This window comes from Cydia pomonella, chromosome 6 (genome assembly GCF_033807575.1).
Source record: "Cydia pomonella isolate Wapato2018A chromosome 6, ilCydPomo1, whole genome shotgun sequence".
NCBI classification, from domain to species: Eukaryota; Metazoa; Arthropoda; class Insecta; order Lepidoptera; family Tortricidae; genus Cydia; species Cydia pomonella.
In genome coordinates this window covers 2,119,053-2,140,737 of record NC_084708.1, presented here as the reverse complement: position 1 = coordinate 2,140,737, position 21,685 = coordinate 2,119,053, and the positions used below count along the sequence as shown (strand labels likewise).

At 39.1% G+C, this 21,685-nt stretch overlaps 1 protein-coding gene across 3 annotated transcripts in view; it reads left to right on the top strand.

Annotated features, from left to right (window-relative positions):
* The window catches only part of LOC133518612 (uncharacterized), a 254,454-nt gene that overhangs the window by 181,801 nt on the left and 50,968 nt on the right, over positions 1-21,685 (top strand). For all 3 annotated transcript variants that reach the window (XM_061852274.1, XM_061852276.1, XM_061852275.1), the window contains 12 exons: positions 3,560-3,668; positions 4,619-4,756; positions 6,236-6,353; positions 6,859-6,974; positions 7,248-8,317; positions 8,934-9,157; positions 9,875-10,042; positions 10,718-10,872; positions 11,333-11,488; positions 12,977-13,234; positions 14,541-14,671; positions 16,515-16,656. In XM_061852274.1, the coding sequence (XP_061708258.1) occupies positions 3,579-3,668; positions 4,619-4,756; positions 6,236-6,353; positions 6,859-6,974; positions 7,248-8,317; positions 8,934-9,157; positions 9,875-10,042; positions 10,718-10,872; positions 11,333-11,488; positions 12,977-13,234; positions 14,541-14,671; positions 16,515-16,656 (2,766 nt within the window). In that variant the 5' untranslated portion in view covers positions 3,560-3,578. The remainder of the gene's footprint in view (positions 1-3,559; positions 3,669-4,618; positions 4,757-6,235; positions 6,354-6,858; positions 6,975-7,247; positions 8,318-8,933; positions 9,158-9,874; positions 10,043-10,717; positions 10,873-11,332; positions 11,489-12,976; positions 13,235-14,540; positions 14,672-16,514; positions 16,657-21,685) is intronic.

Below are 21,685 nucleotides of genomic sequence, written 5' to 3'. Positions count from 1 at the left end.
ATACTATATAGTCCTCCTCATCGTTTTCAATGACGGCGACCCTAAATAAACATTATGGACGTTGTCTAGCATGAGCCCTAATGTGGCTGGCCAGGCCGAACTTGCTCTTAAATACTCTATTGCACGCTTGACAATAAAGTTGGCCAGCTGCGTTGAACGTGCACACGTAGGAGGGCTTAGGTCTCTCTTTCCGTAACTGGCGTTTTATGTCTAGGCTAGTGAGGCGGTTATCTTCGAATGTTTTGGCACCGCCAAGAAGACCTCCTTCCAGCAAGCTCCTCCCAACGCTCAGGGTCGATGGCGCAAGCGGTCAGATGCCGTTAAATACTAACAGATTACTAGACTACATATTCAATATAATACAATACAAATACTCTTCATTGCACACCTCAATAAAAGAAAACAATACAAAAGAAAACAGCAATACAAGCAGAGGTAAACAACAGGCGGTCTTATCGCTACAATCCGATCTCTTCCAGACAACCTTTTAAAAAATCATTAGGTAGCGGAAATTAAAAAAGCGGCCAAGTGCGAGTCGGACTCGCGCATGAAGGGTTCCGTACAATTTAAGACGTATTAAAAAAAAATCTTCTTACTAGATGTTGTTCAACATTTTACCACTTTGGACACACATTTTACCACTTTGGAAGTGTCTCTCGCGCAAACTATTCAGTTTAGAAAAAAATGATATTAGGAACCTAAATATCATTTTTGAAGACCTATCAATAGATAGCCTACACGCATATGTTTGATGAAAAAAAAATTTTTAAAATTTTATGACGTATTAAAAAAAACTACTCACTAGATCTCGTTCAAACCAATTTTCGGTGGAAGTTTGCATGGTAATGTATATCATATATTTTTTTTAGATTTTTCATTCTGTTATTTTAGAAGTTACAGGGGGGGGGACACACTTTTTTTCACTTTGGAAGGTTCTCTCGCGCAAACTATTCAGTTTAGAGAAAAATGATATTAGAAACCTTAATATCATTTTTAAAGACCTATCCATAGATACCCCACACGTATGGGTATGATGAAAAATTTTTTTTTTTTTTAATTTCATGACGTATTAAAAAAAAACTACTTACTAGATCTCGTTCAAACCAATTTTCGGTGGAAGTTTACATAGCAATGTATATCATATATTTTTTTTAGATTTTTCATTCTGTTATTTTAGAAGTTACGGGGGGGGGGACACACTTTTTTTCACTTTGGAAGGTTCTCTCGCGCAAACTATTCAGTTTAGAAAAAAATGATATTAGAAACCTTAATATCATTTTTGAAGACCTATCCATAGATACCCCACACGTATGGGTATGATGAAAAAATATTTTTTTTTTAAATTTCATGACGTATTAAAAAAAAACTACTTACTAGATCTCGTTCAAACCAATTTTCGGTGAAAGTTTACATAGCAATGTATATCATATATTTTTTTTAGATTTTTCATTCTGTTATTTTAGAAGTTACGGGGGGGGGGGACACACTTTTTTTCACTTTGGAAGTGTCTCTCGCGCAAACTATTCATTTTAGAAAAAAATGATATTAGAAACCTCAATATCATTTTTGAAGACCTATCCATAGATACCCCACACGTATGGGTTTGATGAAAAAAGATTTTTTGAGTTTCAGTTCTAAGTATGGGGAACCCCCAAAATTTATTGTTTTTTTTCTATTTTTGTGTGAAAATCTTAATGCGGTTCATAGAATACATCCACTTACTAAGTTTGAACAGTACAGCTCTTATAGTTTCGGAAAAAAGTGGCTGTGACAGAATCGGACAGACAGACGGACATGACGAATCTATAAGGGTTCCGTTTTTTGCCATTTGGCTACGGAACCCTAAAAATTAAAAAATAATTACACATGTCAGTAGTAGTGTATATATGATTTATATATATGCATGTATATACAGGTGTGTACCAAGAAATCTTCTGTAGAAATACAAATTATTTTCCATTAGAATTATCAACTCCACGTTATCTCAAATGTATCAGACCATATTGAACATTCCAATATTTTCTAATCGTTTAGAGAAAGTTAATCCCCAGTAATTGCTCTCCCAGGGTGTTTCGGGAAATATGACCCAGCCGTACCCAGATTTAGAGGCGTCATAATATTTAAGGATAGTTGTAAAAGCTTCGTTGGTTGTTAGGTTATTAAAATGATTAATTGTTGTTTATGGCTTCAATTTATTCATATAATTTATTAGAAACTTTATAGGCATCAGCGGAGTCAAACTCATTTTTCACCGGCCGTCACATGTCATATTCGCTAACGTCTGCGTAACTTACTTTCTGTACATCTCGCTCGCACTTGTCAGCACCAGCGAGACGAATATTATAGGACATTATTACACAAATTGACTAAGTCCCACAGTAAGCTCAATAAGGCTTGTGTTGAGGGTACTTAGACAACGATATATATAATATATAATTTTTTATAAATACTTAAATACATAGTAAACACCCATGACTCAGGAACAAATATCCATGCTCATCACACAAATACATGCCCTTACCAGGATTTGAACCCAGGACCATCAGCTTCGTAGGCAGGGTCACTACCCACTAGGCCAAACCGTCAAATAACATATAATTAGTAGAATTACAGATATATATCACTTGACATTGATAATCGCAGCATTCTGCGCAGTTATGAACACAATTATTAGACCTTACATAAACCTTATTACAACCACATAGGTTCTGTCGATCGTCAGTGAAGTGTGTTTGTAAGAACACCAGCTGTACACATCGCATAATGTGTTTGGCGACCGTTCGTACTGGTTCGTATACGGAGTAATTTTATTTGTTTCAAGAAAACGTTTAAACGCACGTGTTTTGTGACGATTTCTTGTTGAAATCCAAATGTCAGTTTTATGTACGAGTATGTATAGGTACACTTGTATGTCGGTTTTGCTTCAATCATGATATCTAGTGCCTACTAATGGATTATAAGCATTATCGTCGGCCGTCGGCTTAAATCGTAGCCTTTATTCCAAATTCAGTAGTTGTCAGAATTACATTGCTCTCACTTAAAACCAAAATTATAAAGTAACTAAAATTGTTATTATATAAAGGGGACTTAATCGTGTATTAAGTTTTAAATTTACCTCCGTTGTTTCGAGGACTGCTGCCACGGGCCATTTTAAAATTAAATACTTACTTAGTGATGTGATACGACTTTACAAACTTTGAACTGTATAATACAGGACACTGTGTGACATAGGCTCATCAGCTAAATAGCTGCTCGCCTATAATTATATAATAATAATAATAATAAATACGCGATTAATTCCCGTTTATATTAAGTTAATAATGAGTAAAGATAGTGAAAATTGAAATCAGTAACTACAATTGCCGTGTCATTTGCTATTTGCAGACGTTTTTGTGCTAGTTGTGTCTATTCTTTTGCACAACTCAACCACATTCAGTTCAGTTATCCAAATAAAAATCTGATGACAAATGGCTATTACCATTACCATCCACTACCCCTAGATACAAAGATATTAGTTCTTTAAACAATTATTTAACTGATGTTGTTTTCCTCTTTTCAGATGCTGATAAAATAGCGCGATGGGGCAAGCGGGCAGCCAGCAGCACGCGCCGCTGCGCGCGCATCGTGCGCACACGCTGCCCCACGAACCGCTCCGACACGCGCCGAAGGTAAGCAATTAGGGCAATGTTGACGGATGATGGCGATATGGTCAGAGAAGAAGCCACCACCACTGTTGATAGATGTTGGTGATTTTATGCCTCATTCAACCGATCTGCTTTGTTCAATGTTGATGCTGGCGTAATGGCGCTGCAGCGAGCAGCATGAGAAACAGTAGGGCTAAGATGGTCGGCTCTTTATCATTTGTCACCATGCCTGGCACGTTCTAACAAGTATGTAAGCGCGAAAGTCACGGGCATAGTGACAAGTGATAAAAATGGAACCATGCTTCCACCGCAGGAATTATTGCTGTTAACAGATGCTATTGAAATAGTGAACAGGAACAAACCATCAGTTACCGCTTTACGTATTACCAACTATTTTTCCCTAATGTTATAGCAATTCCATATAACAAATATGACTACTCAATGCTTGACTTATTTGTCTTAGTCCGACTCCTAGTTCAACAATGTTTGAAAGGTTGGTTGTGTCTGCGTCGGTCAGCCAACGTGTGCATCTGTTGATCCTCCTTATTATGGAGCAATAAAACGTTAATGACCCGATATTTAATAATGAAAATGAGTAGTTGTAGAAAGAAATTAATATCCCAAGATGCACTGAATCTGCTATGATCTCTGTATGAACCTTGCCACGCGATTGGAGTAGCTTTTTAAGCTGATTATCTTGTTTTTAGGTGTTTTATTTATTTATTAAGAACCCGACACCATTTCTGCCCTTAGAACCAGCTGTGTGGTATAGTATGAAATCAGTATACTCTTAAATTGTTTCATGTTCCCTTCTCGTTTCACATACACCTATTAGGTCCCTTTTTATTGATTTTGTAGCGTATCAATTCCTCTATTCTGCTGTCTGATAATAAGGTCCTAACGTTGATGCTTGTTATATACAGGTGTTGTGTTTTCTATTATTATTTGTAACCAATTATTCTTCCAACTTCCAGGTGCTCCCATCCTTAACAGAGTCGCCTCGGCTGCGCAGTACAGACAATGGCGCCATTTTGCACTCCGGGGGCACGATCAGCGGACGAAGACCAACTTCAGTAGTTCCCGAGACCACTAGGACTTCACATGGGCATGTGGTACGTAATATACTCTATATTGTCGACTCAGAAAAATCTTTGCAGTCGAATGAGAACCAAAATACAATGCTTGCAAATCATAAATTAAGTTCTAATCTAAGTATTTTATGTGTAAGTACCATGCATTTGTTGCTGACGGGGAAAAATCAGCTTTGATCCTATATTTCTATCATCATTTCAGCTTTAAGGTTCCATACAATGTTGCCCAGATCATTGGATCATCTTTTTGGAGCCTTCTCTATTTCTGGTTCGCAATCGCTATTCAAGAACCTTTGTGCCGTAGTTACCATACCACCACCAAAGTATAGCAGCTCTCCATATTAATTTTGTCTATACGACCTGACATAGAGTTAGACTGAGCTAAGTTAGCAGCGATTTTGATAGCCCAGACCGTGCAAGTGTTATTTAAACTTCATAATCTCATAGAAATTTGACGTTTAAAATAACACTTGCGCGGTCTTGCGCTGCCAACTTAGCTTGGTCTAACACTAATACTGTACCTATACTTTGTATAACTACAACACTGTCTTATAAGGACCTACACACACTAGCGTCTTTTGAGCGTCGAAGCGTGAGGTCTAGTCAGCGCTATGGAAAATGGCGTCGCTGCGCAGTTGCGCCAACGTTGCGTCGAGCAGCAGCCATAGAGTTAACTAGACGCCGGCGCTCGGGAGACGCTAGTGTGGTGTGGCCCTAATAGAAACAGCTCGTGAAAAACAATCGCTGAAACCAATCCCATATATGGCGCTAACACGCAATATGAATTTAGATTTAACAAAAAATCGCCGCTTCCCTCAGTAGCAAGGAAAACGTTTATTAAAGGTGTTAATTCAATTGGCGGAAAGCATACCTCAGAATACTGGAAAATTATGAACTTAAGAAGATATAGATACGAGTATGCGAAAAAATCAGGTCAGTTGCAGCATTTAGTAGTTATTTAACTTTCGAGGGTATATTTTCACGAATCGGCTGTGTATTGTATGCCGATCTTTATTGTACATATTTCCGGTTATTTGGTGAAAATCGTGTATTTATTTCTGAGAACCATATTATGTACCTGTGGCTATTATTATTAGGGAACAATTTACCCGCTGCCTCTTCTACTTCATTTGTATAAACATCTAAATATGACACTACTGAACCGATTCAACACCACGAATTGAGGAAATTAATATTGAATCAATGATATTATAAGCTATAGATAGGTAATAAAGCTCCAAAATTTAAGCACTTATGACGATTGTACAGTTTGCTCTGACGCGCAAGTGACAAACACTACTCGTCTCTTTTTTACTTAGGTACTATTTTAATTATATTATTTTAACGATCTCTTTACGTCTTTTGTGTATGTACACCATAAACATATTGTGAGTGTGTGCTGCCGTGACGTTGCAAGCATTTTTTTCGCTTGTTATGTTAGGGTATTCCATGTCTATAGTTATAATATCATTGTATTGGATATGATATTTAATATTTCAGCACACCAACGCCTACCGGTCCCGGTCGGCAGGGGCCACGAGCGACAGCGAACTGCGGGCCCGCGAGAGAGATCCGCTGCACCGCTCTTACACAAATCTCGACCTTAGGCATAACGAGAGTAAGTAAATTATTGATTGATACAACATGATTTTTGATCAGTAGGTGCCATAAGCGTCAGCGAGCTTCAAGCCCGCTGTAGTTTTCCTAAATTCTTACACAAATATAGTAAAAATATTATTTTATTGGCAAAAAGCAAGTACAGATAAGTGTTGAAATCCCTGGCTTCTGAGTGATACAGAAGAAAAACCTGTGTTACAGAAGTCAGTTTCCTCACTCAATATAAACTATATAGGAAACAGGAAATATTATATGAATTTTTACCTTAGGGTTAGCGAAAGCAAGTACATTATCAATTGCCACTCTCCCAATCAACAAGCAACCATTTACACAAGAATTACAATATATAACGACGACACAAATAGAACAATATAGTCCCAAGCATGACCCCATGCACTACTCTTTCATAAATCTCATTATTAATAAGAGAGTGCATTCACTGACTACTGTAAAAAAGATACATATACGGATTGATAATGGCTAATCAGTAATATCTGTATTTTCAGATGGCGGTTTGAACAAGAGATTCGGTTCCGAGCCTGATCTACGAGAGGATGAGCCGAAAAAATGCAAGAGACATTTCAGGAAGAAGTACAGAGCACCGCCACCACCTACCAATGATGTGAGTAAGATATTTGAACTAGTTACGTACTTGTAAAAACGCTGCTGTTAAGATCTCACGAGTAATTCAGTCACTCATCAAAAAAATCAACTTATACAAGCATAATTTTCACATAATTTGAGTTCAGTCAAAAGGAAATAATCTTCTAAGAAGCGTACTAGATTTAGTGGACGTAGCGACTTGAGCAATTGTATTATACAGCGATACAAAATATGATACTTAATGTTAGTTACATGTTTCTTAAACAGTATACCAACAATTATCTATTTCCAGAACCGTGAGGGTTCATCGCCAGATTCCAGCGAAGGGAATGCGAGACCGGAACCCCAAAGGAAGCTCCGACTCTTCAGGACCAGGCATGAGACCAAGAAGCTCAGCCATGAGCCTGAAGTCGCCAGGAACTCCTACACGGCCTACAAGTCCTTGGACGACCAGTCCTTCGAGCGACGGTACAAGTCACCCTACAAAGACAAAGAACAACACTTCAAATATCCTGATACTCAAGACATGATTCAGAGTACAGCGTCGTTGAAAAGAGAAGAACATTTATTACAAAAGCAAGATTACAGAAAGAGAACAGACAGGGTCAGCGGATGTAGAGCGAAAACATCCAAGACAAACGATAGCGAGGCATGGAAAACACCATTGCTAAACAGAAACTTTAGACATTCAGAACGATTTAAAAAGGTTGATACAGAGCAACCCGTATTAAGGAGAGAAAAGACTTTTGACACGCTAATCTCGAGTGAACGAGACAGCGCATCTCCAAGAACTACGCACGAAAGCAGGATGAAAGCTATAGGAGAACAGCTGAAGGCATCCAGACTCCAACCGAGTGAGCCTTTGAGAAAATCTCTTCCTTCACTATTACCTAAAAATAGTGAAGAAAAAGATGAATTTCAAGCGGAACTGAAGAAGGCGACAAGTAGAATAAGAAACGAATTAGGGGCTAAAATTAATGTAAGTGAAAATAAAACTAGTCAGAACAAAACGACGCAGAAACCAAACCCAACGAAAACACCGAGCAAAGTCAAAGAGTCTAGTCTTAAAACGAATGTTAGCAAACCAGAAACTAAAGCAGTTGTTAGTAGACGACCGCTAACCAGAGTTACTGAAAGTAAAATCAAGTCAACTGTAATTCAGAGTAAAGTTAATGGTAAAACAAATGTAATAACAAATGGAGATAAAATGAGTAAAGATAAAGGTAGAGCGATACCTGATAGAGGGCAGGCGTCAGGAAAAGAGTCAACTCCTGAACACTCGCCTACGAGAAAGATCTCTCCGATTAGAAAGATTTCTCCTGCGAGAAATAAGACGTCGAATCATGTTATTTCCAAGGAGAAGTAAGTACCAAATATCTATCAAAATTCATGAAGTAGACCTCTTTTCTAGATTTAAAGAATTAGATCCATATTTGACCGTGGTCACATTTTCAATGTTCAAATTAGTTGTAGATTTATCTACAAAATCATTTGGCAAAGAAAGGTCTTTTGCAGTGTATATTTTTATAGGCATCCGGAAACTATCAAAATTTACAGTACAAAAAAGAAAGTTATTCTGAACAAGCGCCTTGTTTATTAACTTCATTGCTAAAACATGAGTACAGTCAGCATCAAACGTAGCGGATCAGACTACGCGTCAAAAATATTCTACCATTCTCCAATAGGTACAGATTTATCTAAAATTTGAAAATTAATAAGTGGCAGATATTTTTGGTGAGCTGTTTCATCCGCTACTAAAACGCGGACTGTACAAAGGGCAGACTTAATTACTATGAGACAAGATCGATTTGTGAAAGACTGTTCCATTAAATTTATTGAACACTAAAATTATGACATTTATGACCTAAAGACGTATACCTATCTTTATTATTACTACGAATTTAGACTGACCAGCGAGACTTAGGTAATAGTTTTACCACAACGATTTCTATACCTCATTACTAACCTGATATTCTAGGCATACACCAGCTCCCTCAAAACAATTCTACTTCGGCATGATCGAAAGCAAACAGTTCGAGGTCCAAGACCACCTGAAGGACTTCCCTGGACTCGGCAGCCCTATCATCGAGGAGATCAGCAACTTCCACGCCATCGAACAGAAGCTGCTGGGCTACCATGCCGAGGATGCGGAGTTTGAGGAGTTCAATGCCAAGCTGAAGGAGGACTGTAAGGTTAAGAACTGTGAGTATCTTTTTTATGATATGGGAGGGAAACGAACAGACAAATCACCTGATTGTAATCGCCCATAAACACCCGCAATACCAGAGGGGTTGTAAATTCGTTGACGATGTTGAAGATGGGAGTGCGCTCTAAATTTTTCTTGAAGATTCGAAGGTCGTATCGGTCCGCAAATACCGCAGGCGACGTTTCGTTCCACACGTACGAGGCAGGAAGTTTCTGGAGAAATGCACTGTTGAGGACTGCCAACCATCTAAGTGGTAAAGATGGAAATGTTGTCTAATGATGCTCTACTGCCGGTGAGTTTTAAAGATTTAGCGGACTCCAAAAGCTCCAAAGTGGAGGCTGAAAGATGAAGCTGGAACCGGGATCAAACGTTAAGATTAATAGAAAGAGTCCTAAAGATAGTCTTGAGGGTGCGTTAAGCAGGGAGCTTGATAGTTTTTGTCGGAAGTGTATTACATTTCAAGTCACAAGATCGGCAAGCATTGTGTCTCATTGTGGCTAGTATAAGAATAAGAAGCTTTGAAATTTAATGTCAGAAAAACATCTTAATTACAACTTTCAAATGTGTTGTATTTTTCTTCCTGTTTCACACCATTTCACTAAAGGGTGCCTAATATCAGCTTGGAAGTAATCCTTTGAACACGATAAGCAAAACGTTTGTAACTTTTACAAACTTGTTGACACTCGTAACTTACCTCTTTTATCCTTTTCCAGTGTCTTCTGAATCCGCGCTTTCCTCAGACGCGTCAGACTCGGACGGCTCTCTCGGCATAGCGCTGCGCCTGCGTCCAACGTTGCCTAAAAAACAGCGCGCCGTGCCGCGATTCTCGCCCGCAGCAGCATGGAGGCAGCTAGCGACGTTGGATGCCCATCTCGCTTCGGGTAAGACTGCTAGGCCTATGTTGTAGTGTCGCAATCCGTACTCTTTTCAGACTGGTCGCTAGATATAGGTTCGCTTGCGACCACAATAGCAATGATGCCTGTATTTAAAATAAATTATTTCACACCATGCACGAAATAAAGCATCAGAAAATTATTAGAAAAACGTAGAGAACAGTTATTTTTTGACACAATTTATATTTAATAAATCGGATAGAACTAAAAAAGTAAAGGACTTGACCGTGACATCACTTGTTCTGTTTTCAGATAAATACCTACCTACCAAAGTGACTAATCGTTTTAACAGCTCTAAAAAAGAAATTGATTTGACTAGCAGACAAGTACCCTAGGATGATTCTGGTCATGTTCTCTTTTAAAGCAAAGCTTGCCAAACCAAGTTTTGTTTTGAAAGTCTGGCAGCTGGACATGCAGTAATGTTCCGTTCGTGTATACTTTATTATGCGTTCGATTAATAAAGTATACAGAAATATGTTAAATAAATGTGAATTTGCTTTCCAATTTAGTCTTTACTTATACGAATACTCCACCGTACTCACTAACGTAATGTGAAAAACCGCCTCTTCGACAGCCGGAGCGTATTGACAAAATATGTATTCATTGTTTATTTATGATACAATCTAACGAATCCACCTAAATAAACAGCACCTTTTTCAACAGAAACCCAACCACTAGCCGTGGAAACCAAAGTGTCAGCCGACATTTCAGCCGAGTCCTCACCGCGATCAGACCAGTCGGCCGACAAGTCGGGTGATTCCGGCATATCAGGAGACCACGCGCATAGTGATCAACGGATCGAGTCGCCTTCAAGACATGTAAGATAAATTCTTATGGTGATAATATCAACCTCAGTCATAGGTTGACATTTTACTCTGTGTAAAATATCACATTTTATGGGAAGACAGCATATTTAACACGACACAATAGATACATACGTACGTGAGAGATGAAGGCCTTAGACGCAATCAGAATTTAAATTGAGCGCAGTGAACTGAGTTAGACTTAGATGTGAACATGTTAACTTAATCTATATATGTAGCTTTCTCTGACTATTTCGCGATTCCCGAATTCCGCTATTCATACCATATTTACTTACTTACCCATTCAGCACAAAAGTCAAAAATTCTTTCAAAAGAAAATTGGGGTCTACTAACTAGTTTTTAAACTTTTCTAATGGCTTACGGTGAAGTTAGGTTACCCTACAAATATCATATGGGTTATTTTGAGCTTTCAGACATTATTTTGAGACAATCAAAACGCTAACTGTTTGCACAGGTCCCAGACACAACACCGGCCTGGACCCCGCAACAGGACCTCGGCGACAGCAGCTCGGACGGCGTCAGCGGGACGGCCGCGCCGCGCGGCTCGGGGCTCGCCACCTACAGCCCGGGCGCGCAGCCCTTCAGCCTCAGCCTGCCGCGCGACGACAAGGTATGGAGGCGGGGGCGGGGAGGAGTACGCGGGGGTAGGGCAGGTAGCTTTGGTTGAACGAGGTAGCAGAGTGCCTAAATCATTTTATTAATCCAATAGGAAGCGTCTATGAACTGTTGAGGACAGCACAGAAGCCCCCTGTTTATTGTCGCAATGTGTAAAGCAAGTTTTTTTGTAATTTAGGGCGAAAGAGGGCCCGTACTATGTGTGTAAACTGTACGAACAGCACCTCTATTAGAGTGAAATATCAAAGTCAATGTTTTTAGTTCGCAAAACCTCAAACGCGCTCGGTCCAAAACAAACTTATTTATCAGAATAAATTCAATCATTAAACTGTTGATAAACATTAAACTGTTTCGCATTAATCGTTATGTGCTATTTTAAATAATGCTTTATAAACTTATAGGGAACCTTCTTTGCATGTTGTGTTAAGCAGAATGTATTGGACATTTTTATATTGTAAGAACTTGTTTTGTGTACTACATTCTTGCAATGAATATATGATTTTAATTTTCAAGAGAACAGTACTAAAATGTTGCAATTTTTATATTACCTGTCTTAAAATAAGTCTCGTTTCGTCTCCATTGAACATACGATTGATGATTTAAAATTTATACCGATAAGATTTATTTGTCATTCGTTTTGGTACTTACGAGTTTAACAGAATGCCTTTTGGTCTTAAAACTGAATCTCTGTACTTTGGCTAAAAATTTGTATCAATTTCTAAAGCTAATTTTATTACAATTAAATCATATTATCTTGACGAAATGCAATCATGCCTAGTTCAAACAAAGCTACTATCTCTTTGACACTAAAATTATTACTTTTCAAAATTTTACTAACATTGTAACTAACAGACTAATATTTGGCCTTACCTGCACCCAAACTCTCGCGTACTCGCTGAGGAGGAGTAAAGGCAATCAGTACTCAACTCACTACTAACTCTTCATCATCCTACTAACCAAAGTAAGTAACTTTAGAAACATTCATTCATACCTATCATTATATGTTTCCATTTCAAAGCATTCTCTGTAAAGTCATCTCAAGCTGGCACGTACCTTCCTAAAACTCTTTAACATTTGGAGTTATTCTTCTCAATTAATCGGAGGAAAATTTTAAAGGATAAGAGATACAGAAATTTGTTACTCACAGAAGCGATATCAGCCCCAGAGAGTCAGTCAGAAAAAAAATAAGAAATACCCTTTTTTTGGCTACGCAACTCCAAAGAACAAATTTCATATTTTCTGTTACTGCATTTAGACGAAACTTATCTTGCGAGTCTTATTTAGGACAATACTAAAGAAATTATTTCCTCTACCGATTTAATACTTTACTAATCTTCTTTGTTGACTTATACATCTTTACCTCACATTTCGTAAAGTAAATTCCAATCGAACCTTTATTCCTCATCAGCTCATCATTACTATTAAGAACACCTCCATTTCCGCATAGTTAAAAGGCATGTCGTGCTTCTACGAATGTTTCCAGGGCAAGCAGCTGCAACAAGGTTTCAACAGCCTCCAAAAACTCCGGAAATCCGTGTCAGGGGCTTTGGGAGCTGCGTTGGGGTCTAGAAGGTTCGATTTGGAACACGAGCCAATGCTGCAAGAGCCTGAACAGAACTGGTTTCTGACGAAGTCAGCACCGAATTCGTTGAGCAATCCGCTGCTGTATCAGCCACCTGCGAGAGCGAAGGTTGCTGAAGATGATATTAAGGAGGAGAATTCTACGCCACCGTCGGAAAAGGTAAGTTATCATCGTCTACCTATCCTTTATGCTCACTCGGGGGTTTTAGAAGCGGCCTAGGGTTCCAGGAGGTTTTGATTTCGAACACGAGCCGATGCTGGAAGAGCCTGAACAGAACTGGTTTCTGACAAAGTCAGCGCCGAATTTGTTGAGCAATCCGCTGCTGTATCAGCCACCTGCGAGAGCGAAGGTTGCTGAAGATGATATTAAGAAGGAGTATTCTACGCCGCCATCGGAAAAGGTAAGTTATCATCGTCAAACCATCCCGTATGCTCAGTCGAGGGTTTTAGGAGCGGCCTAGGTTTCCAGAAGGATCGATTTGGAACACGAGCCGATGCTCCAAGAACCTGAGCAGAACTGGTATCTGACGAAGACTGCGCCGAGTTCGTTGAGCAATCCGCTGCTGTATCAGCCACCTGGGAGAGCGAAGGTTGCTGAAGATGATATTAAGAAGAAGAATTCTACGCCGCCATCGGAAAAGGTAAGTTATCATCGTCAAACCATCCCTTATGCTCAGTCGGGGGTTTTAGAAGCGGCCTCGGGTTCCAAGAGGTTTTGATTTCGAACACGAGCCGATGCTGGAAGAGCCTGAATAGAACTGGTTTCTGACAAAGTCAGCGCCGAATTTGTTGAGCAATCCGCTGCTGTATCAGCCACCTGCGAGAGCGAAGGTTGCTGAAGATGATATTAAGAAGGAGTATTCTACGCCGCCGTCGGAAAAGGTAAGTTATCACTGTAGTTACGGACTCCGTTTGATATTACATTCCGTGGATAATGCATCTTCTCTCTTTAAGTCGCCTTTTGTTATAAAGTCTGATTCATGAAAAGTACATGAGGTACGGTCAAGGAATTTAATTTCAGTACCATTTCGTACCTTGTCACAGTGACAAACAACAAGAAACTCGCTAGAGACCTCATACTATTGTCACTGAGACAAGGTACGAAATGGGTCACAAATTAAATTCTTTGACTGTACTATCTTGCTTAAGACTCCTTGATTCTCAATATTGGGAACCAAAAGAACATGTTTCCTTTCTTGTTAAGAAGAGGCCTGTCCATGTTAATAATGTCATTATAAACTTATTTCATATATCCATCTCACTTGAATTCAGGGTAGCATAGGTATTCTTTCTTTCATATCCTTATGTCGCTCGTCATATTTATAACCTCTTCTTTGTCGTAATTTTTTCCACAGGACCCACTCCTTTTTCGCATTTCCTTTAACCTAGAATAGAGAGCGTTTATTCGTGGAAAAATAAAAGAAGAAAACAACACGTTACATAACTAATGATCTCTTTTCCACCAGGAGGAATCCATACCGTGGCGGCCTGGCATAAACTACCTCTCCTGGGGCGGACACGTCATGTACCTACCCCCCGCTCCCTCTGCACCGTCGCAGCCTCTGTCCATGCTTGGTCCTATTGACAGGCCTGTCAGGTAATACTGTATTACTTAAATATAGATTTATTGCCTTGGTGAAACACGAACTCACGATTCCAAGACGTCAAGCAAGCAGTTCGGGACCTCGAATCTTCTTTAGAGCAAAAAAAAAATATTTATCTGGCACTATTGACGAGGTGAGATCGCACGGAGCAGAATTTGCTGGCATCTTAGAACTCTATGTATAGATCGTCTTATTCACGAAGGCACGTGTCTTGACTCGTATTGTCATGTTATTAAGGGTTAGATTTCACAAATCTGCGCGTCATAGTGGATGACGCGAACTATATAACGTAGTAGCACCAATAACCAACAGGAACCAATAACCGACACTTTTATTTTTTATCCAAAAAAATAAGGGCAGCTAACCGATTTCTTAATGTGGCAACACTGTACAGTGTACAGTCATCATCATATCAGCCTTTTATCGCCTACAGCTTTGAGTGCGCCACTTATCCAGGTCCTGAGCCAATCTCCAGAAGTGACTCACAATCTTCCGAATGTCGTCCACCCAACGAGGCAACGGACGCCAGGCACTCCTTTCGTCTGAAAGCGGCCACCGTTCCGTTAACATTTTGGCCCATCTACAAGTCCCACCCAGCTCCATTTTAATTTGGTAATGACGTATCCGACGTCTTGCACCTTGGTGCGACGTCAGATCTCGACATTCCTCACTCGATCTTGAAGTTTGATGGCGTGCTCCATGGCCCTCTGTGCCACTCGAATTTTATGCACAGTCTCCTTAGTGACACATAAATATTTAAGTAAATAAATAAATATTTAGTAGCTGCATAAATGTTTGCAATGGGGAAGGCAAATTTCATGTCTATTAAGGTGACGTTCGAATGTCAATTGCAACTTCAATAATGTCGTTGTTGCCGTCGCTGTATCTGATAATTTCTTTGATAAAATGACTAAAGTTCGCCGCCGCATTACTGTCCCGGCTATGACTGTAGCGCGTCTGGCATGTTTGTCGAAGCCAGGACAGACGGCTTTGCGGCCGTGATGAGGAAAAGGTGTGCCTCGCTCATGTCCCGTCTGCGCGGCAGTCCCAATCGCATCTTGAGCGTGTTTGCTAACCACTGGGACAACCCTATGTTAGCCCGGTGGACGTCCATGCATGTTGTCAAACACTGCTGACCCTATGTTGTGCTTATTAAGTTTATTTATTTATTTTAATTTCGTAAATTGTAATGCTAGTTAAGAACATCAATTAATAATTAGTTTTTAAGATTAACTAATAAGATTGTATGGGCTCTGTCTGAAATAAATGTTTTTTATTATTTTTTATTTATTATGACGTTAATTCCGTCATGCCTTTTGTCAATGAAATTGACAGGTAAAGCTGCAGCAACAACGACGGCGCAACACTAACGCAGCTGCAGTTGTAGAGTTGTGCCGTTCTCGAAAACATTCTCCCTTTTGTACGGGTGTTCTCGTTCGAGAATATTTCCCATAGTAAATTGACATTGGCATGATACAGAATAGAAAAATGTACCATTTTATCTTATCTAATCTTATTATTTTCGGGAGCCCTTGCGGACACACTTCGGCTCATAGGGATCTTTTGTGCAGTTGCCCCCTTAGGAAGGATCCGTCAATTACTCAAGAGCTTTTTCGATGTGCCGGATGATGGAGCTCATGGGTAGCATTTTGAATTTCCTTTGGTTCCAGATAACCTGCTCCTAAGTCCAAAACGTCAAGAGCGTTATTTACAAATAAATGTGACTGTCTAATTTCATATAAATGTGGTACCGAGAGCGCCATCTACGTTTAGTTTTAATGAGCTTTTTTCCCTGTCAATTTTACACTCTGGCCTAAAACCCTTATTCCTTTTTAGGAGTAAATCCAGCGGATCACTCGAAGTTGCAGCGCGAGCGGCGCGCGCAGCGGCGTTAGCGAACGAGATGCGCGAACGCGAGCGTTCCGCGTCACCAGAAATCGCACGTGCGTTACCGGCGCGAGTGCAGCCACAGCCTGAGGTTAGTTTGTATCTTTATTATACTCAAGGACTAGATTCTCCAGTACGCAGCCCACGTGCAGGGCTACGGAGAGCGGGCGAGTTAAAGGCTCACTGGACTGGTGGTGCCTGACCAACTAACGCCCATATTATGGGCCTATATGGGTCGCGCGACGGGGCGCTGGCTGATAAAGACCCCGCGTCGCTCCACTTCAAGGCGGATTCGTTCGTGGTTTTAGACGTTCGTTAGTTAGTTCGTCTTACCTCCTGGTTCCCGCTGACTAGGTGACAAGGAAAAGCGTCTCCAATAAGCCCGTGGAAAGGAAACAAGAGAGCTAACGTATTTTTGAAAAACAATGTTCTATTAGAAACAATATAGTTGTGCGAAGATTAGTTTGAACACCGTATCCGCTTAGTTAGGTATAGTATGAATTTTCTGACTTCATGTAAGGCCTCAAATCCTAATCTGTTAAAAAAAAGCATACAAAAGCCATTGTTTCTTTTATGCGAGCACGTCAACTCCCGTATTAGGCACGTGGCAAACCAACAGTGTCCTTTAAAAAGCAACTATATCGTGATAGAATTAAGGTTCAAATCTATATAATAATATGAGTGCTCGCCTACACCGAGATGGTCGATTGTACTACATTACCATAACATGTTCCATAGATTTGAACTTTAATACTATCACGATACAGTTGCTTTTTAAACGACAGTGTTGCTTTGCTACGTACCTTACACGGTAGCTGACCGCTCGCATAAAATCTCATCCTCCTCCTCTACAGCTACACTAGCCCAGCTACGATATCTCAGCGTAGGCCAGTCTAAGGGACGCAGCTATGCGGTGGAATGAGATAGCAATATCACTTGCTCCCTCTAACACATAAATGCGTCCCTAAGACTGGCCTACGCTGGGCCATCGTGTACAGGAGTCATAACAGTTTAGGGTCTTAGACGTAAAAATCATTTCACAAAATTCATAGTATATCTACATATGTATGTTGCCGGGTCTAATTTGTAAGGTACTATTGCAGTATTTACTATTTAAATGAAACGTATGAAGCTGATTGATTTGTCACCTTTGCAATTAGCAGTTAGCACTAATGATGATGACATCCCATAAAATTGTCTCTAAAGTTAATTTTGACCACCTGTCTGGCTTAGAAGGTGCAACCCTGCCTATGAAGCCGATGGCCCCGGGTTCAATTCCTGGTAAGGACATTTTCGTGCGTGAGCACGGATATTTGTTCCTAAGTCATGGGTGTTTTCAATGTATCTAAGTATTTATAAATACGAATATATTTTATATATCGTTGTCTAAGTACCCACAACACAAGCTTACTCTGGGACTTAGTCAATTTGTGTAATAATATCCTAGAGTCAGACCAATATAAGTTGGCAGCGATTTTGACAGCCCAGACAGTGCAAGTTTTATTTTAAACGTCAAATTTTTAGGAAATTATGGCGTTTCCATAACACTAGCACAGGACGGGCTATCAAAATTGTTGCCAACTTAACTTGGTCTGACTCGATAATATTTATTTATAATAATAATAATAATAATCATTATTGCACACTACATAAAAAGATACAGAAATTGAGAAAATATATAAATATATATATATTTATGTTATTTCGCCTTGTTCAGTTAAGTAGGTAACCTTCTTTAGTGTTACGTTGCTGAACAGTTGATGTAGACCGTTAGAGTTATTGTTCTATGTCACGCAATATCGATCAATCTACGAAAGAAGACGTTATTTTTGACAAGTGTAATTGCGATTCATAAAATATGAGTCAGATACGGTCAGATTCTGTACCCCTAGTGTAACTGTGATCGACATCATAACGTGACGAACGCGTTTGCGTTAAGTGTCATTTTGTATAGGATTTTGAGTTTCCAAAACGTCCCGCTTGGCGCGCTCTTTCGAAATTCAATACAAAATGAGACTAAACGCAAACGCGTACGTCACGTTTGGAAATCGAATTTATTTACACTAGGGGTACTGATCTTGCGATTGACAGCCTGGTTACCGCATAATGTATTTATAAGATGTTTTGAAAAGATGTATTTCGCCAAGTTTTTCGCCGGTCCCATAGTGAGATAGTCTCCTACAATTTAGGAGGCATTTAAATCTTCTCGGGTCAGAGGTGTGTGTAGCGAACTTATCCCTTTACGAGATCTCTTCTAGTTAACATTTGAGGGATTGAGAGCGAATTGTAAATAATTAGAAATACAACTAAATTATCTATACTGTGAAATTTTACTGATATTCCTGCGAACTTTTCCAACTTTTTGGAAGCTTTCCGCAACTTAGGTATATTGCGTATGTTAAAACCAAAGTTATTATATACCAATTTTACACTTTACTCTACACTAAAATTTTTAAAAAATAACAAAATAAATCATCATTTTTATGTTTACTTCGAGACGGAACTGTAACACATAATACCTTAATTAATTGCCAAAAAACTTTAATTGCGGAACAGATTTCCTAAAGCTCCTTTTAGGAATCTCTTCCAGTTAACATTTGAGGGATTGAGAGCGAATTGTAAATAATTAGAAATACAACTAAATTATCCATACTGTGAAATTTTACTGATATTCCTGCGAACTTTTCCAACTTTTTGGAAGCTTTCCGCAACTTAGGTATATTGCGTATGTTAAAACCAAAGTTATTATATACCAATTTTACACTTTACTCTACACTAAAATTTTTAAAAAATAACAAAATAAATCATCATTTTTATGTTTACTTCGAGACGGAACTGTAACACATAATACCTTAATTAATTGCCAAAAAACTTTAATTGCGGAACAGATTACCTAAAGCTCAAGCGACAATGTTCCCACGACAGTACATAATACCAACTACATTGTGTTGCTTCCGTGTGGGGTTTGTGCCCACAGTATTTTAACTTAGCAAATTATAATAGCTTTGGAATGAGTTGCCTACCTCCTTAAGGCAATTGCGGTCCGTAGCATCGCTTAAGGGACAGTTAAAGATGCTGTGGCTATCTGACCAGTTTTAAGTTATTTGTGACTATAAATGTATAATTATTGTATATAATATAGGTATTCTTTATATTTGTTATACTATCACTTCAATTTTTTATTTAATTTTATTTATTTTCGCCCTCTTTTATAATTTTATTGACTTTCCTCTAGCCTATTGTACTCAGTGCTATATTTGTCTACCATTCTTCATCAACTCTCATCTACTCAAAGGTTAACTGGAAGAAATCCCTTAAAGGGATAAGTTCGCCTTTGTACTGATTATCCTGTGCCATATTTATATTTTGTATTTTGTACAATAAAGAGTTTATACATACATACATAATATATCAATTGGCGCAGTACAAAAACAAATACATAAAAAATAACAAAACTTAAGACTAACTTAAGCCCCCCCCCCCCCCACACACAGTTGTCCACAGCGCAAAGGTACCCATAACACAAGCCGCATTGTTACGTTAAATGGCGATAACCTTTGCACCAGGTACGAACCCGCGCGGGCGTCCGACCCCCTACTGAGCATCACGTGTGTCGGTAGCGGTGGTGGCCGAGTGGATTTGACGGCCTACCGCGAACCACGTTCGACGTGTTGCCGTCCCGTCACACTTAAAAATTTATAAGTGCGACAGAGAGGCAACATGTCGAACGTGGTTTGCGGTAGGCTCTCTGACGTCCGATTTACAATCAAGAGGTCGCCGGTTCAAATCCTGGCTAGTACCAATGAGTTTTTCGGAACTTTTGTGTGGAATAACATTTGATGATTTGCGGAAGTTATTCGACACTGATGATCGGAGCGTATTTCTGACGGAAATATATATATGAGTAATGTTAATCTAAAAATATAAGTTGAATGTCTATTTTAACCCTTTCGAATATCACTCATCATTCAGTTTTGTCTAGGGTTAATGATTGATTTGATATGTTATGAAAAATAACAGCATAAAGTCCGTCACAGACGGAGCCATATTATAATATATTATTAGTCCGTAAGATACCGACAGATGTCTTATGGTATAACTAAGCACCACACACTCTAACGATACCAAAATATATATCGCTCTCTGTCTAGCACCTACATTGTGAGAAGACGAAATATACCAAAATATATCGTAAAAACCGAGCTATATATCAATTTAAATTTTTTCAATCTTTATTTAAAATTAACATCGATCTCATTTTTTGTTAGTATTACATAAGTCTAAATCTTAATACTTAAAAGTTATATTAGACTTAATTAATTTTATTAAACTTATCATTACGGGACAACAAACGTAATCAGCAATATATCGTAAGATACCAAAAAATATATTATTACTTCGTATATGGACTCTGTCAAATGGTACGTACTCGTAAAATATATCGTAATAAGATGCCTTGCTATTAGATATTCTCCGTCTGTCACGGGCTTAAGGATGACTCACGCGAGACCGGGCCAGGGCCGGGCCGGAGCTTCTATGGAAAACACCACGTGATCACCGAGTAGCCGTCATAGAAAATGACGTGTCGGATGCTCCTGCCCGGCGCCGGCCCGGTGTAGCGTGAGTCATCCCTTAAAGTCCCTGTACTGCAAGTAATGTTTATACTGTAGTTTAACGAGTATTATTAAAGTTACACGATCCGACCAGCGCGTCCTTGGTTGACGGAAGTTATCTGACACTGAGGATCAGAACTTCTTTCTGACACTGAAATATGATACGCTCCTTTTTTGGTGGACATTCAGACGCTTTTTTACGTCTTTTGTAATTGTAATCATACAAAAGACTTCAACTACATCTAATAAAAAATTCAACATCTTCCTATTTCGTTTAATAAGGAACATCGCGTTATAACTATGAAGTTACGAGAATGAATCTAATCTGGAGTGATACTTACGGCCCGATTCGAAGAATGATTAAGACACGTTTAAGATCTTGGGAATATCTTTGAATGATCGATAACTAAAAGACATCAAAATTGACGTTTATTTCGATTCCGCTGTGATCCCAATAAGATCTACCTACAATATTTAATACTGTCAATTATAAGACATTATGTCAAT